General features: G+C 32.8%; 1 protein-coding gene across 1 annotated transcript in view; it reads left to right on the top strand.

The window, feature by feature from the left end:
• Nucleotides 1–17527, top strand: part of LOC129219700 (ras GTPase-activating protein 1-like) — an 83772-nt gene that overhangs the window by 46909 nt on the left and 19336 nt on the right. Inside the window, exons 14-16 of the mRNA XM_054853982.1 lie at nucleotides 2055–2131; nucleotides 2203–2375; nucleotides 5068–5227. Of these exons, the coding sequence (XP_054709957.1) occupies nucleotides 2055–2131; nucleotides 2203–2375; nucleotides 5068–5227 (410 nt within the window). The remainder of the gene's footprint in view (nucleotides 1–2054; nucleotides 2132–2202; nucleotides 2376–5067; nucleotides 5228–17527) is intronic.

Here is a 17527-nt window from a genome sequence, read left to right as displayed (position 1 = left end):
AAGCTGCAAATGACGTGTAGAAGCTTGTATTACTCTCCATGGCGGCCATATCCCATATTGACATCTAACGCCGGGACGCCTGTGGACGGTAATTACATTTCTTCACATTTACATATTCAGCACAAAATGATCGTTTTCTCCTTTGGACACTTTTCAACGCCTTCTGGATTTCAGAGCACAATAAATTATCGTCAGTGTAATGTTCTAGTGTTCTGACATTAGTTTATTACACTTGGCATCAAATTACACTCACTTTTTGGCGAGCCGCATAGCCCATCCTTAGCAATTGTCCACCAGTGTAGTAGACACAAGTAACCACAAAAAACGTTCTATAGCTCAGCCCCTGTTTGAGCTATTGACACCAAAATTGAATCAGCACCTGCACATGTTAAGAGCAACATATGGACCAAATTTTGTTTGATTCTAACCGTTACTTCCTGGAGAATAGCAGGCACGCATAACTCAAGAAACGTTCCATTGCTCCCCCCCCTGAAGGGATTCGCGCCAAAAACCAATGGGCACAAGATCACATAAGAGCACATAAGTGTACCAAATTTCTTTTGATTTCATGTGGTAGTTTTTGCTGTAGGGCGGCCACAAAAAACCAGTCACACAAATACGGACACACACACACAGACAGACGTTTTCCAAAAATGGTCAAAATAGCCTCGGCACACCTCAAAACGTTCGAATCCTTCGAAATTCGAAAATTTGCACGAAACCAATACTTTCTTCTATGTATTAGATGCAAAAGAAAGTAAAAAACAATTAGTGTCTGCTTTCAAATTAAGGCTGGATAAGTAATGTTAACTGGCCTTTTGTAGCGTAGCAAAAATTTATCAACCATGAAATCTACCTTTTAAAAAAGCAACTTCTCAAAAACATTTTTTTTACACTGCAAGTCATTTTCAATATCTGTGACTGAAGAAAATAAACTAACAAAACCAAGTTACCAGAAAACTAATAATGACTTTTTTCCAATAACTCGTTACTTTTTAGCATGATGCGTTAGAATTGACTAGAAGTGTTATGTTTTTCCTATGCGATGGATTGAGCTTGAGTCTGTCTTGGTGAAAGGCATTAGCTCAAATCACTAAACCAGAGAGGACTATAATTCATACTGACCGTACCAAGAAGATCATTTTTCATAATACTAAAATCCCGGATTCAGAAAATGTTTTTACTCCCAACATTTCTCCCTATCCATATGAATAGTTCCCCAAAGTTTTACTATATCTGTTAGACTTTGATAAAAATAAATTCTGCATTACCACAGGCACGGAAATTTGACTATATTGCACTGCATTGTTCTGAGATCAACGGTGGGGCTGTGGTAGAGGCACTGCCTTTTGCAGACCTAGTGTGATTCCCTGGCATAGCGTCCACTCTTTGACGTAGCATCACTATCGGTGAGATGCCATTGCCACGAGAATTTTGCTGCCCAGTTTCCCCACTAGATGAGGCACCTGGGCCCTTTTCGATGCAAAACTGCACTAGGAATTTAATTTTGCCAAGAGATACTCCATGCCAAATGAGTACTTGAGGGGGTCTTTTACATGCCGCATAATCATACAATATGGATGCTGTCGATTTTCTGCATCTTGAAAATCTACCGACTGGAGCCAGGTTTGATCTTGCGCCTTTGTGCATGATAGGCCAGCATCTTAACCACTACACCACTCTGTGAGCTTATCTTTTTGAAAGTCACCATATGCATTTTCTTTTTATCATTGGTAAACTTTTTGTCTGGAGAATTCATTTCTAAAATTCAAATATGCAAAATTTACCCAGAGTGGGGTCTAAAATTTCCCCCTATCCTTGATCCTCAAAGTTGACACATTTTGCACTCCTGATCAAAATATGGACACTTTTATTTAAAACATATTGCATTTTTGTAATTTACTCTACCTTTCTCTGTTCTTACTGCTATAAATATTTTTCCTGCATGTATCCCAAGATACATTTTTTATTGCTTAATATTTATGTGTGTTGAATTTGTATTAAAATGTTGAACATTGAAACATGAAAATTGAAATAATGTTTGTCACTTTCAGAGACATTCCATCTGACATTACATCATTTGCAATTACGTTATATAATAAAGGCAAAAGATCGAAAGATACCGAAATAGGTAAGATGGTTTTTCATTTTTGTGTGAGTTGTTACAAAAAGCATATTCTAAAAGCTGTCATTTTATTTTAGCTGATGTTACAGTCGAGTTAGAAAACTTAATTAATGGTGAGGAGATTGAAGATTGGTTTCCTCTGGGTGGATTAACTCCTCCCATTAGAGAAGACTGGGGCTCTTTAAGAGTTAGGATTCGATATATTCATGAAGTTATTATGCCTCTAGCTGAATACAATGCTTTGAAGGAGGTAATTTTTCCCTTTATCTTTTACTTTCTTATGCTTGAAATCGAAGTTTGATACATTAGATGTTAGAATTTTTATTTTCACTTGCGGTACCTCAAATATATGTTTGTAATTTGTAATATTTATATCTTTGCAATTCAAAGTTAATTACTATATAAAATAAATAGATGAAGAATCAAATACAATGAATCAAATATGTTTAAATTTAGTGACAATTAAGGTTTAGTTGATTAGAAATAGACCTAAAATTTATTTTTTTGGTTTCAAGAAAAAATAATGCATTTTAGCCAAAATTTCTCAACAAGTAAAATTGTAAAATTATAAACAAAGTTTGAAAAAAATATAAAATTTGGAAGAAATTGCAAACCAGTTTTGGAGTTACGAGATTTTCCAAGTAAAGTCATAATAAAGATACATAAATAATTCTTTTTAACTAAAAATCATAAACCGAAAAATCAGCTATCAAAAATGCACCCAGTTGGCCGTACAACAAAGTTCAAAATGCAGGGTTCATACTCCCTTAAAAAACCCTTAAGGAACCCTTAATTTCATTATGCAAAATTAAGGTCCTTAAAAAACCCATAAAAAGTCCTTAATTTTTTTAAACGATATTAAGTTTGGTCCTGTTTTATTATTTTTTCTATTTTCCCCCCTCAACTCTTCATCCTCTGGGTTTTCTGCCGAAAACGTATGTTTGGGAAGCATGCCAACAACATCAAACACGTGTTTCGCCGAAAATTGCATGTGTTGTTTGAGATTTCAATCTTTTTGCATCCTGCAAATACTTCAATCATTTTTTGTGTTGGAAGGTTTTTTTTTTTACCATATGCTACTTAAAACCTGCTAATTTTATTCATTATTTCAATGATATTTTTATTTCTTAAATTTATTTTAGAAAAAATGCAAAAGTCAATGAAAAAAATGCGGTCCAACTCCCACAGTCTTGGATTGTATTGAAACTTGGCATGGTTACTTTTTTTATGTATTTAAAAAAGCACTCAAAATATTTATGGTGAATCTCTAATGGTTTAGGCTTTGTAGCCTGTAAAAATTTTTTGGAATTTCATAGTTAAATGAAGTGGTCTGCCCCAGGTGTCGCCCAAAGTGAAATTGCAAATTTTTTGAAAAATATTAAAGCTAAAATACATTTTTCATACGAATTTGAAATTTTTTCGGTGAGAACCTCAAGACCCCCAGAATTAGGTTCATATTGTCAAAACTTAGATCTAGTAGTGACTTCTTTTTAAACCAAAAAACTGAAACTCATTATTTTCCCCTGTATTTGAGATATGTTTGAAAGAATTAATGGGCCATCAATTTGTACAACATCTTATATTTTAGACCTGTCACTGGCTGTGTTCAAATCAGTCTTGCATAATATAGACGAATGCGGCGAACGGCGTTTGCAGAAAATTTTTGGCTCTGCAGAAATTTTTTGCCAATGTTAATAAAAAAAATAAATAAAAACAATAATAAAAAATTTTTTAAGGGAATTTTTTTTAAAAAAATCCCAGTTTATTTCTGTTGAAGCCTTTCTCCAAAAGCCTTTTAAAGCACATGTGTGAAAAAATAACGGTTTTAGCAGTTTTCTTCAGTTGGTGAAAATTAGGAACAAACTATATGTTATTGTAAAAAAAAAAAATAAATGATAGTTTTTACCTTTTTTTTTGTCCCTTTTCATACTTGAGTATAAATTTAATTCTTTATTCAAGAGTGAGTTAGGCAAAATAATTATTTGCAGAAAATTTTCCAGTTAGGATTTGTGTTTGCAGAAAGCTTTTTATTTTATCTAAGTCTGGTTCAAATGTGTCTAGGCAAAAAGCTTTCATAGTTTTTGTCTTTTGTACACTAACCTACTTAAAATTTTGTAATAACACAAATGTTCTGAAAATTTTATGAATTTCATGTTTTCATAGAACGTTAAAACTTTTTTTTTGCGTGGGGGGGGGGGAGTAGTGACATGCCAAATTATCGCCCCAGGTGTCACCCATGCTAGGTAGGCCACTGTATTATGTATCAAGTACCCCTTCCCCCCCCCCCCCACACACACACAGACCCACACTCTGGAAAACTTTGAAACTGTATACCTAAAGTTATCTAATCATTTCCGATGAGACCTTAAATTTTTTTGAGAATCCTTAAAAAGTCTTTTATTTTCACTTTTAAATATGAGTATGAACCCTGGAATGGTATCAATCACTGCAACTAACACAACGTGGTTTCTCGTTAATTCAAATGCTCGAAAGCAAAATGTCTATTGAAGGCCAGCTTAAGAAAGGGTTGGTAGGTTGCTGAAGGTAGCTTGAGAAATAATAATAGCAATAAAAATCCTTTTACTAAGACAAGTTGAAAAATCCTGCAGGCTGTTATCTTTGAATTGGAATTCACGCCTTTTATCATGAATCGTAGTATAGCAATAGGAACTAATTTTAATATTTATGTCTAGGAAATGCAATACTTTGTTATTAAAACCAGTTTTTTTTTTTTTTTTTTTTTTTGTGTGTGTGTGTGAAGAAATTGTGATTAATCACTTTTTTTTCTTTCTTTTCTTTTTTTTTTTTTTTACAAATAGTTATCTGGGATATTTCTTTGCTACATTAGTTCTTCAATTAGTTTTAAATGAATGAATAAACTCTAATTATTCTATTTAAATAAAACTCATGTTTTTCTCTATTTCAATTATTTTTGACATTAGCTCATCATGGAAGAAGATTTGGAAGTTGTTAGTGTTTTAGCAGATCTTTGCCATCGAGACAGGACTCCACTTGCAAATGCTGTTCTTCGCGTATTTAGGTTTGAACGGAAAGAAGCCATGTTATTGAAAACAATGAATGATCGTGAAATACAGATTGAAGGTAATAACCTTTTTCCTTCAATTTTTCATTTATTTTTGCTTGGTTGAGGAATTTTCACAGCTCATGTCACTTCCTGATATATATGTTTTTTTTAAATATAAATTTAAGATACCTGCAGTTTTTTTTAGTTATGTTTGATAAATACTTTATGAAGATATTATTTCATGTGTAACAGCCATACATTTGCTTTCTTCATGTCTTAATTCATTTCGTAGTGTTAACAGGATTCCCCTCGCCCCCTTTGAAATTATAAACTAAGTTAAAGTTAAAAGTCTTTTTCTCCCTCTTTCGCTCTCTTTCTGTTTCTCTCATTTTAAATTAAATTTTCAGAAAGTATTGCATGTTATGTTTTATTTTTGTTTAATAAAGCTCATTCAAAGACAAATAGGCAACAACATTGTATTTGGGTTGCTCAAATATTAATATGTAACGGAATTTCTATTAAAATGAAAACAGGTAATAATCAAAAGCCATGTATTTTCAAACTTTGAAAGAGCATTAAATGTGAAGTTTTGTAGTTACAGGGCAAATGAGTGCAATGTAACCTCATTTATCTGGACTAACTGGACCCAAAGGTAATCCGGGGTAGTGTGGGTAATGAGCAGAACAAGTCCTTAAATAAGCATACTTACCTTAAATAAGCATTACGATAAAAAAGAATCATGTGTTGTCATAAAATAATATCAAATTGTTTGCAAGACATTTAAAGGTGTGGAAATAATTGTTTTTCATCATTTCTTATCAAAAAATTGGTTTGAACTGTCTTTTGTTTCAAACATGCGGATGTGTTTGAATGAAGCATGGTCTCACAAACGCTTTATCATTAATGCCGTATATACTTGCGTATAAGTCGAGAAATTTATTACAAAAAATGATGGTTAAAGTTAGGGGATCGACTTATACGCAGGGCAGAATTTCCGAGATTTCCCCCCGGTTATTTCTTTTTTAAAAAACCTCAAAATCGTGAATATTTTCCCCATTTTAGTCCATCCCTTTTAAGTATAAATGCTAAAAAAGTATACACTTAAACATTCTGCTATTTTTTACATGGTCTGACTCTGAAATGATTAAATAATTACAGTAAACAGCCGACTATGCGAAAAGTGGGGTTCGCCGTATTCGGGAATTTTCCCAATAGTTGCGAATTATTGCTCATTTTTTAAAAATAATATAGTATGGCTACAACATAAAGCTTTATTGATATAAAATCAAAATAAAAGCAACCAGTAAAAAAATCGTAACGGTGAAATCAAACCCCTTACAAAAATTGTGATCACAAAAGTGAACCCTTTTGGTGCAAAAAAATAAAAATTGGACGTTTTTTATCATAAAAATGTTTTTTACATTTCATTTTGCTCCTTTTTATAATGTTTAAATTCAAAATTACCAGGAAAAGGCTCCCATTTTTTTCAAAAGAAGAGGCTCGACTTATACATGGATTTTCGATTTTTTCCTGATTTTTCTCCTAAAAGTAGGGGGGTCGACTAATAGACAAGATCGACTTATATGTGAGCATATACGGTAGATTAAAATAAAAAGTAAATGTTTAGTGTACTTATAGTTAAATTCTTGCTTTCACAACTTAAAAGTATCTTTGAACATTAGAGCTGGACGATGTAGTAATTTCTACATTATGATGCATCGCCAACCTTACATCGCCATTTTGTGATGTATCAGAATATGCAAGTGCTGTTTTTTAAAGCTTTACTTAAACTTGTTTCAATGTTACAAAATATATACAAGACTAGCTGTACACACACGGCTCTGTTCTTGCGAGAAAAATAAATAAAAAGCTCTTAGAGCAAATGTAAATTTCCCTTCCCACTTTGACATAAGAAGAAATATTTTTTTTCCCCCTTTAGCACCTATCCCCCCCCTCCCCACCTTTCTGAAGCATTTCCCCCATTATAATTGACATAGCAGGCTTGTGAATCGCTAAAAAATAAAATATTTTTAAGAAATTAAAATAACAAAAAAGAAATAAGCGAAGGATTTAAAAAGCATAACCATGGTAACAGAAAATAAAACGGTTATAACTTGAATGAAGAATAGATTTTTGAACTTCACTCAATTTTCTTGTAACTTTTTTTCAAATTCAGATAGAAGGTTGACACTTTGACCTTTGTTTGAATTAGATCTGGAGTAAAAAAAGTTGCTCTTTCCAAAGGTGTCTAAAACATAATTGGGAAACAATTCGTTAATTTTTATTGATAGTTTTAATGAAGAAAGTAGTGCCTGTGAAGTGCAGTGAAGCCTTAAAAAATTTGAGTTTTTAATGGGAATAACTCCAGCCATAATTAAGTTAGAGGACTGGAACAAATTGCATGGAATGCAGAAAAATCTACCCTTTCCAACCATATATAATATTAATATCTGCAGGTAATGTTTCACTCCCATGTTCGGGAATTTATGTGAAAATTCCGCCTAAATTAGGATTAAAAAAAGAACTGAAATTCAAAATTATTTCAAACTGGTCTGTAAAAATTTGCCGGGCTTAAAGAAATAAACTAAAAATTTCAGCTAAATCGGCCAGGTAGTTCTCGAGTTTTGCGCTTGAACAAACAGACGCTTTTTGGAGACTTCATTTTATACTATTTAGAAATATAAAAGTATATATTATGCCAAAGGCAAGAAATTACCATTATATATATATATATATATATATATATATATATATATATATATATATATATATATATATATATATATATATATATATGTGTGTATAGTCAAGGGAGCCCATATGCAAAATTTTGGGGGGGGGGGGGGGCTCAGACATTTTCCCCATGGTTTAGCAGGATATTTTCCCAATAGAAACCAATTTCAGTACAGATTAGAGTTATTAAGATTTGATATTTTTAATAACTTATTCATTATTTGTTGGAGAAGAAATTTTATTACATTTTTGCATTATGCAACTTCACATGTAACAGTAGTTTTGTGAATATTCTTCTTTTTATTTTGTTCATAACTTTTGTTTGTTCATTAGTAGTAAATTTATTTTGACCTTGTGTGCATCATTTTCCCCCTTGGATAATTATATAGAGTCATAAATGGACAGCTTTTTTTGGGGAGGGGGGGGGGACTCAGTTTCCAGGATCGTTTTTTTTTTTTTTTTGGTCTGAATTACAACCATCTCTGTTTAATAATTTTCCTTTTTTTTACTGGCAAATGTGAAAAGATTTATAAAAAGAAAGAAATTAAATATGTTGTAATCATTGTACATTTGTTTCATATACATATTTTTTTTCTGCTTTCCTTCTTTAACAATTTGTTAGTAATTGTATGAATGTCTGTAAGAAAAACAGTTCGAGCTGTTAAAACCCGCATTTAATTATTTTCTTCAAGCAAATTGTTATGTGTAATGTTTTTTAAATAAGATAATATTTTGTCAAACGTTTGGTTTCTTATAACATATTTATTTTTTATGCTGCCTTTCAGAATTTTCGGGGTCAGGAGGTAAGTGCCTCCTTTACGAGCACCCTTAAATAAAAGCAATATTGTTGCTAAATATGAGCAATTATGGAAATTTATGATATCTATATTATATAGTAATTTATTTTATATCTTTGTCCCTCTTTCCTTTTTTTTTTTAATTTTAACTTCTGCTTTTTTTAGAATTTAGTGTCTTGCTGAGGTATAAGTTTTGTTAATTCTATTCTACATCTCCAAAAAAAAAACTGATTTATTTAAATTATATTTATAAAAAGGAAGGGAGGGGTGAAAATATGAGACAGTTTTTTGCGTTGTTTTGAAAATGGTCAATTATTTTGTCGTTTGCATGTGCAAAATAAGAGCTGATTTTAGTTTAAGCAATGAATAATATATTTATTTTCCAAACCTACTTTTTTTATATGAGGCAGTGAGAGGCAAAGGGATGTAAATAGACACTTTAAAGTTTGATATGAATCATATTTAATTTCAGATCCTAGGTAGTCTTTCACTGAATTCTAAATCAGGCTGTATAGAGCCATTCCATTTCAGATCAGGCAGGGTCTGTCACATGACCATCACCGATTTTTTTGGAAAAATTACAGTAGTTACAACTAAGGGACATATGAAATATCCCAAAAAGATTTTGCAAGAAAAAAATTTTTTCTTCAGTTATAGCCTATTAAAATTCTGCACAAAATCCGCCATTTTGGAAAAAACCGGCAAAACACTCCATTTCAAATGGACATTATTTCAAAAGTATTTAACCTATTTGAATAATTCTTTTTTCTAAAAATAAATAAGGACCCATATATCCTCCAGACATCGTTTTTAAAAGTTTAGTTAGGTTTTTTGATAAAGAAAAAAAATCATTTTTGTCGCGAAAAAACTGCATTTTTACTGATTTTATGATTTTTTTTCTCCATGAAAAAAAAGTTTTTTTTACTAAACGGAGATGGCAGTCTAAAGCCCTTATATGATAGTTTCATAACATATTTTATTATAATCCTTGGATGCATACAGCCTCGGAAATAAAATTTGAAATTTTAAAAATTTTCAAAAATTAGCGATTTTTGAAGTGATTTTACTCAAAAAACCCATTTTTTTTTAAATCTAAAAATTGGCTCATTTGAACCCCATATAATGCTTAACAAGTGGGTAGACACCGCATCCCATATTTTTTCCCATAAAATGTTTTATGATTTTTTGAAAGTGACCTTATCGCCCATGGCATGCATGTAAAATAAAAAATTTCTAATAATTTCAGTCACTGAAAATCTGATGAAATTAATGCCTAATAGCTACAATAATGGTACACTTTATCAGCAACAAATAAAATTTTACTGACTTTTAATAATGTAGCAGTATCAAACCGCTTCTGATGACCCAGTCAATTCGTCTTTTTGTACTTTGTTATATGAATATATTTTTCTGCTGATCAGCGCCTAATTGTTATGGGAGCTGAGATCCCATACTTCCTTATTTGTTTCATTCAAATTTTTGTATTTTTGACCGAATTCAGGCCACTTAAGCATTAAAATAAGTTCTGAAGACTATAGGGATCCTGACCTTCTTTTGTTAGAAATTGGATCCCTGGCTATAGTAGCTACCTTTGGTGAGATCTGTTTGGTTACCTCAACTTACAACCATGTTCAATTAATTATTTCTCTCATAAAACAGTGGGCTTTTTAAATTCTTAAACTACAAGTGAGTTTTGCAGTATGGATTTATTATACATATTCTTACGTATAAAAGTAACCATACTAGGTAGGATCCAAAAATTATGTGACAACATTCGCCAATGTCAAACCAAAGCACGAAATTAAAATTAATCGTTTTAAATGCATTGTATTGTTCCTCCCTTTGATGGTTTCCCCTGTCGCGTAATTGAGTTGAAGAGAAAGAGAATTGAAAGAGAAAAAATATGATTCGTTGCTGCATATGAAAGTAACGGTGAATGCATAGCTTTCACCGTTACTTTCATATGACAACATAAAGTAATCATATGACAACATAAAGTAAAAGGAGACAAAATAAAGTAATATTTATAAAAAATATATATATATAGATTTTCACTGTTACTGATAAAGTACATCAGTATCGTAGCTATTAGTCATTAATATAATCACCAAAGGCTCTTCTGTCTAAAGTCTACACACAGAGTCTTACAAAAAGACGAATTGTCTAGGTCATCAACAGCGGTTTGTTACTGATATATTATTAAAAGTTAGTAAGATTTTAGTTGTTCCTGATAAAAAGGACCTTTATTGTAGTTATTAGGCATTAATATAACCAGAATTGTAGTTACTGAAATTATTAGACATTTTTATTTTACATGCATGCCATGGGCGATAAGGTCACTTTCAAAAAATCATAAAACATTTTATGGGAAAAAATACGGGATGCGGTGTCTACCCACTTGTTAAGCATTATATGGGGTTCAAGTGAGCCAATTTTTAGATTTTTAAAAAATGGGTTTTTTGAGTAAAATCACTTCAAAAATCGCTAATTTTTGAAAATGTTCAAAATTTCAAATTTTATTTCCGACGCTGTATGCATCCAAGGATTATAATAAAATATGTTATGAAACTATCATATAAGGGCTTTAGACTGCCATCTCCGTTTAGTAAAAAAAACTTTTTTTCATGGAGAAAAAAAATCATAAAATTGGTAAAAATGCAGTTTTTTTGCGACAAAAATGATTTTTTTTCTTTATCAAAAAACCTAACTAAACTTTCAAAAACGATGTCTATAGGATATATGGGCCCTTATTTATTTTTAGAAAGAAGTATTATTCAAATAGGTTAAATACTTTTGAAATAATGTCCATTTGCCGAAATGAGTGTTTTGCCGTTTTTTTCCAAAATGGCGGATTTTGCGCCGAATTTTAATAGGCTGTAACTGAAGAAAAAAAAAATTTCTTGCAAAATCCTTTTGGGATATTTCATATGTCCCTTAGTTGTAACTACTGTATTTTTTTCAAAAAAATCGGTGATGGTCATATGACACTTTTCATACCTGCCTGCCTGATTTGAAATGGAATGACTCTATAGCATTTAGTACCAGGGTTAATAGTACTACAGTCGAACCTCGTTAAACCGCCAACCTAGTGACGAATCGAAAGTTGGCGAAAGTCGACGGTGGCGGTTTAACGAGTTTTCCCCAGACCTGCATAATTGCATGTTTTCATGAAAAAACATTTGAAGGCATGTATTTTCCTTTCCAAATGGAGATTGAAAATTAACAGCCATTGGATTTCCAGCAGTGTGTCACGGCTCACAGACGGTTCTTTGGCTACCTTTTTTGTCTTTTTCCAGAGCTTGAAAAATGTTTATCTATAAGCAGGTCTGATCAAGCCAAAGTGATGTCCAGGTCCTGGTTCAGTTTGGTGCCCCACTCACAATAAAACCTGCATGTTATCAAAGTAGAAGTTTCAAAAACAGGATATAAATAAATAAATTTTCCCTCTTTTGGTGCCCTTAAAATTATGGTGCCCAGGTCCACAGACCCACAGAACCGTGCATTAGCCAGGCCCTGGCAATAAATTGATAGCTTGTGAATCAGTATTTATTCTTAAACTCATAAATTAGAAATTTTTTTTTTGTGCATGCTAAAGATTGTTTTCGGCATCTTAGCAGAAGGAGGCAAAAGAACACGATGTTATAGAATGTCGATACAAACTTCTTTGCTGAAGTCTGCATACAGTGGCCAATAGCAGGTTAAGCCTCAGGACCCTCCCCCACTGACCGGAACAGAAAAGGTGGTAAAGAATGAATGCTTTTGTAGCTGAGTAGTGAAGTGTCAAAATGAAAAGTTCGAAAAAAAGGGGGGGGGGCAGAGAGAGAGAGATAAGAACTGGTTAAAATTCGTGGAGATGTTGGGAACAATGCTCCTTCGCCACTGAATGCGGCATGGGGTGGATTAAACGGAAAAAGCGATAAGAAAGCTGGACAATTTCCTTGTGGCTAATGTAGGTGCATTCGTATAGTGGCAGGTATGTGCGACATTCAGTGATTTCCCTCTGTGACCCCTCATGGACATTCACCCTCTTGAATGGCTTACTAACAAGTTCGAACTGCTTGACATGGTCTTTCAAGATGGCGGTTTAAACAGCAATATTATCATACTGAGTTTGCAGTTTCCCTCGAAAATCGGGGGGTGGCGGTTTAAGGAGGGAATTTGTATTCGCAACTCCAGCGCTAGAATATGCTACCTTGGGGTGATTTACAAAATTAAAGAAAAAGGTAAAACATTGCATTCCACGTGTGTCTGTTGGTAAACATAGGCAGTTTGGTATGAGTATTTATTAATGCATTCGATGTGTCTTAGATTGCTTTCAGCAACAGAAATTGTTTCGTCCCTTAATGGTATTCTCAAGCTTCTCAAAATAATGTTAGTTTTCATTATTTTCCTCTAAAAAATGAGTTGATTGTCGTAAATGGCGAAAGAGTAAACACAAGAAAACGCTGGATTAACAAACTTCGCATTTGCATGAAATTAACAAAGAATATGCTCGTCTGTTCGAAGCATTTTTTTTTTTTTGAAAGAGGATAACGGTATACCAGGTAAAATTTTTGCTTGTTTTGTGTGAATTTGTAAGAATATGGGTTTTTTTTAAGTCTTAAGCTTGAAAGAAGGATTTAATAGCATTAGCAGAAGAATTAGGGCTTACATCTCCGCCTAGTTTTAAAATAATTAATTTAACTATCCTTATTTTACTGCAGCATTTAGTTGGAATGGACAATATGCAAAATATTTTCTTGAATATATTATCGTAGAACGAAATGAAAAATGTTTAACTGTGAAAAGAGCGTTTAGAATTTGAACTTGCAAAAACAAAAGCTGAGAATTTTCATCGCCAAAATAGTGCTCCAACTTTATTGCTCACATTATCAGCTGAAGAGTCGCCAAAAACTTGTTTAGGGTTATAGTTTTGGTATTGTGCGAACAAAGACCCTTGGCGAGATTTTGCCCCCACGTCAGTTAAACCATTTTTATTTTTATCATGAGTGGATTAAAATGGTAGAAAGATTACAAAATTCGATAAGTTTAAAGAAATAATGGAAGATCAATTAAAAAGAAAATTACCACCATATAATCCGTGAGAATTTTATTGATGATTTGTATAGCATGACAGAATGAAATCATAATTCAGAAATTAGAACCATACGAAACAGAAAAAATTCAAATTAACCAATTCAACAATTTGAGAAAAATAACTCAGCTAGCTACAAATGTAAAACAATTAGCGCTAGCCAAACAAGACAGAGAAGTATCATCTCTCTCTTTTGATAATCATTTGTAAAGTCATAAAATTAAATTATCTAGCATTAAATATTATTTTTGTCAAACTTATGGCCGCAATGAAAAGGTAGTTCCATCAAGAATTGATAAATATCAAGTTCAACATCGTGGAAATGGCTGCTAAGAACTACGAACTACATAATTTGCACTAATTTCTGACGTTTAGCCATGCTTCTTGAATTCTCATTTCTTTCTACATGGGCCATCATATCCACAAGACTTTAAAAAATAATTTAAAAAGAATAAAGCAAAAAAATCATGCATACAAACAAAAATTACCAGGCTTATTAGCATTTTCTACGCTTCAGCATGTGTTTGTTTTACCTTTTTCATCTGCCATTAGACGGTGGGGGGGGGGACTTTTTTTGGGGGTCTCTGATATTGAGGGGGTGTGCCCTTGCCCTTAGGGGGTGAGCATCCCTGGGTACGTGCCACGGACGTGCCTGGGAACGGCGCCACATGCACTAGAATAGCATGTTATTCAAGGCCATATGAGTAGAGGGGTTTCTGTAAGTGACTGGCTGTCTTTTGAGAGTACCCAATGTCTGGGAAATGGTTGGTCTTAGAGAAAAAATCATACCGACCATTTTGATAGAGATTTTTGATATCTACAACTTTGGTCTGAGGTACTTTTCGATAAAGCTTACTGTTTTCAAGAAAAATCCAAAAAAAACCAAAAATTTTAACCTTTGACCTCAAATAACTTTTTTAGCACACATGGGATCAATGGGGACTTCTGGCACTTTTTTTGTAATGGTAACTCAAGGTCTCTACAAAAATTTGGCTCTGTCGGTACTTTTGTTATTTCCATTTTCTAAATTGACCGGACTATTTGCCTATTATTTCAGTTATTATAATCTTTAAAGATCATCTTATAGTATGCTATATTTTAGAGCGAAATATTTTGCTTTTTAGTGTGATTTTTAAAAATTTTCTCTTAACGTACCATTTTTTAATATCTTTAGAATTCCAATGTTTTTTGTTTTGAGTGTTCATGATGTGTGTATTGAGTGTTCTTAAATAAAAATTAAAAATTTCTTTTTATTTTTGTGAATGAATTAACTTTTAAAACAGTTAAATAATTCAGGGATTGTCTTCTGGGTGATTTTTCAAGTATCATAAAATTATGAGTATTAAGTTTCAAAACCAAATTATTAATAAGGCCTCTTCTTTATCTTATAATTTAATTAATCGGGTAGTTCAATATTAAAGGTATCAATATCAGGTCAAGTACTTAGTGTAGCAATAGTTTGTATACATATCATGTAGGAACCTATTCAGTGTCAAGCTCATTCTCTTCTTTAGAAATTGCTTTTTATGCACTTTGTTGGATTTGTTATAGCTATTACATTTTTTTTCTTTGAGCAATCACGATTGCTTATTGTTCTCACTTGACTGTTTTTGGCGTTCCTATGATTTTATTTTCCCACCAGCACCCTCCGCAGCATCACCGTCGACCTGCTCCTCACGATGCTGTACTTCTAGCGAAAACCGTCTCCAGGTTTCGTCAATATCCTACACTTACACGCATACACGCACCTACACACATATACATATATACACCTACACACACACACACACACATACATACACCTACACACACATACATACACCTATACACAAACACATACACACACACACTTGCACACTCACATACACACAACTACCCACACACTCATGCCTGCACACAGACACAAACACATATGCCTACACACACATACACATACCCCCCACACACACCTACACACAACTATCCACACACTCATGCCTGCACACAGACACAAACACACATGCCTACACACATACACATGCCCCCTACACACAAGCACACATACCCCCTACACACAAACACACATACCCCCCACACACAAACACACACGCCTACATATACACACACACTCATGATTGCGAAAAACATAATTTGAATTCAAGATGACAAAATTCAATTTTTTTTTAATGCTTTTTCTAGCTAGTAGTTAAGAAATTAATGCTCAAGCTTAAAAAGATAATTGTGATAAGCTGTTTCAAAATTTGCAATCAACTCATCCATAGATATACAGTAATACCCCTCCTAACAGACAACCCTCAAATGTGGACACCCCTCTTATGTGGTAAGCCTAATGTATTAGAAACTTCCCTCCTACAGACACCCTTTAATATGGACAGGGGTACTATTTTAGGAGTCAATGTCATTGATGTATCCTTTCTTGCAGACAAATTATTTCAGGAATTAATTAAAAAGAGAAATTCTAGAATAAAACTATTAAATATTGGAAATTTATATTTGATGCAAATTTGACTAAGAGTTACGGAAATTAAGTAATCTAAACATTTAGTTGACAATTTTGTTTTTCACATTATGTGCAAAATTCTCTGTACATAAGTAGTATAAGAAAATTGAATTATGTGACAAGGATGAATCCAAATGTTTGCAATCATTAGTGCATCAATAGAGTGTAGAAACATAACTTGTGATGTAATATCTCCAGATAAAATAGCGAAATTGAAAAACTTGTAAATCGAAAAGCTGTGCAGAAATTAATTAAAAATCATACATTTAAGGGTTAACTACAAAAAACGTATTAAAGTATGAAATCAAGCAAAAAAGGAACTTGATTTCGAATTAGGATATTTGATGTATTGTTAAAAGATACCTTTTTTTTTCTTGTGCTATCTTGGCAGGCTATTAAATACCATTAAGCCGCTACTTAAGTTAGTAGCATTTAGTACTGGAAAATGCCTGTTATTTATGTTCTTTAGATGGTTATAAGTAAGTAGTGATAAAAGAAGAAATGGAAAACAATTTTTTAAGTTTGCTATTTGCCTGGGGGGTCATTTCACGGTATTTCAGACAATTATGTAGAGTCTGTAACATGACTTTTTTTGCCATAACCGTTTAATTTACTGTTTGATTACCACATTATTTTATTTTAAGTTTGTCCTACCAACATACAAACTCAAAAAAAAAAAAAAAACTTGCAAATCAAACAGTTACGGCAAAAAAAAGTGTCATATTATGTACTCTACATTTGTCCGAAATACTGTGAAATGGCCCTGGGACAAGAAATTGCACTTTTCTAGAGAATTAATTGCCTATGCAGCCTTTAGTTGTCGTGTAAAATCTTAACCACTGAGAAACTTCAGGGTGACCAGACTTTTCAGGAATTCAGTGAAGCACTAGCCCCAATTAGCTCATTTTTGAGACTCGACTGTTTGTGTGTGTATCCAGTTTAACTCTGTTGAAATGCACATGAAAAATTTACGAATTTGTTGCTATTAGCAGTTATTCGTGATAACCATGAAATGAAATGAAATAAAGGGGGGTTGAACCGAACCAAGCACTGCTACCAGAGGTCTAGTGTACTAGTCCCCAAACAGAAGTCTTAAAACAGACCAGCAGCTGAAGTAAAATTCAGCAAACACCCAACAGGAATATCAAGAATCTCTCACAATTCAAGCAAATGATGCCCAAGGTGTTCAAACCTATATGCAAAAAACACTTTGCAATCGCACAGGATGTGAGTAATAGTTTCCTCATTAAAGAGGTAACCTCTGCAAGTTGGA

This window comes from Uloborus diversus, chromosome 4 (genome assembly GCF_026930045.1).
Source record: "Uloborus diversus isolate 005 chromosome 4, Udiv.v.3.1, whole genome shotgun sequence".
In the NCBI taxonomy this organism is placed as follows: Eukaryota; Metazoa; Arthropoda; class Arachnida; order Araneae; family Uloboridae; genus Uloborus; species Uloborus diversus.
This window is presented reverse-complemented; position numbering and strand designations above follow the sequence as displayed.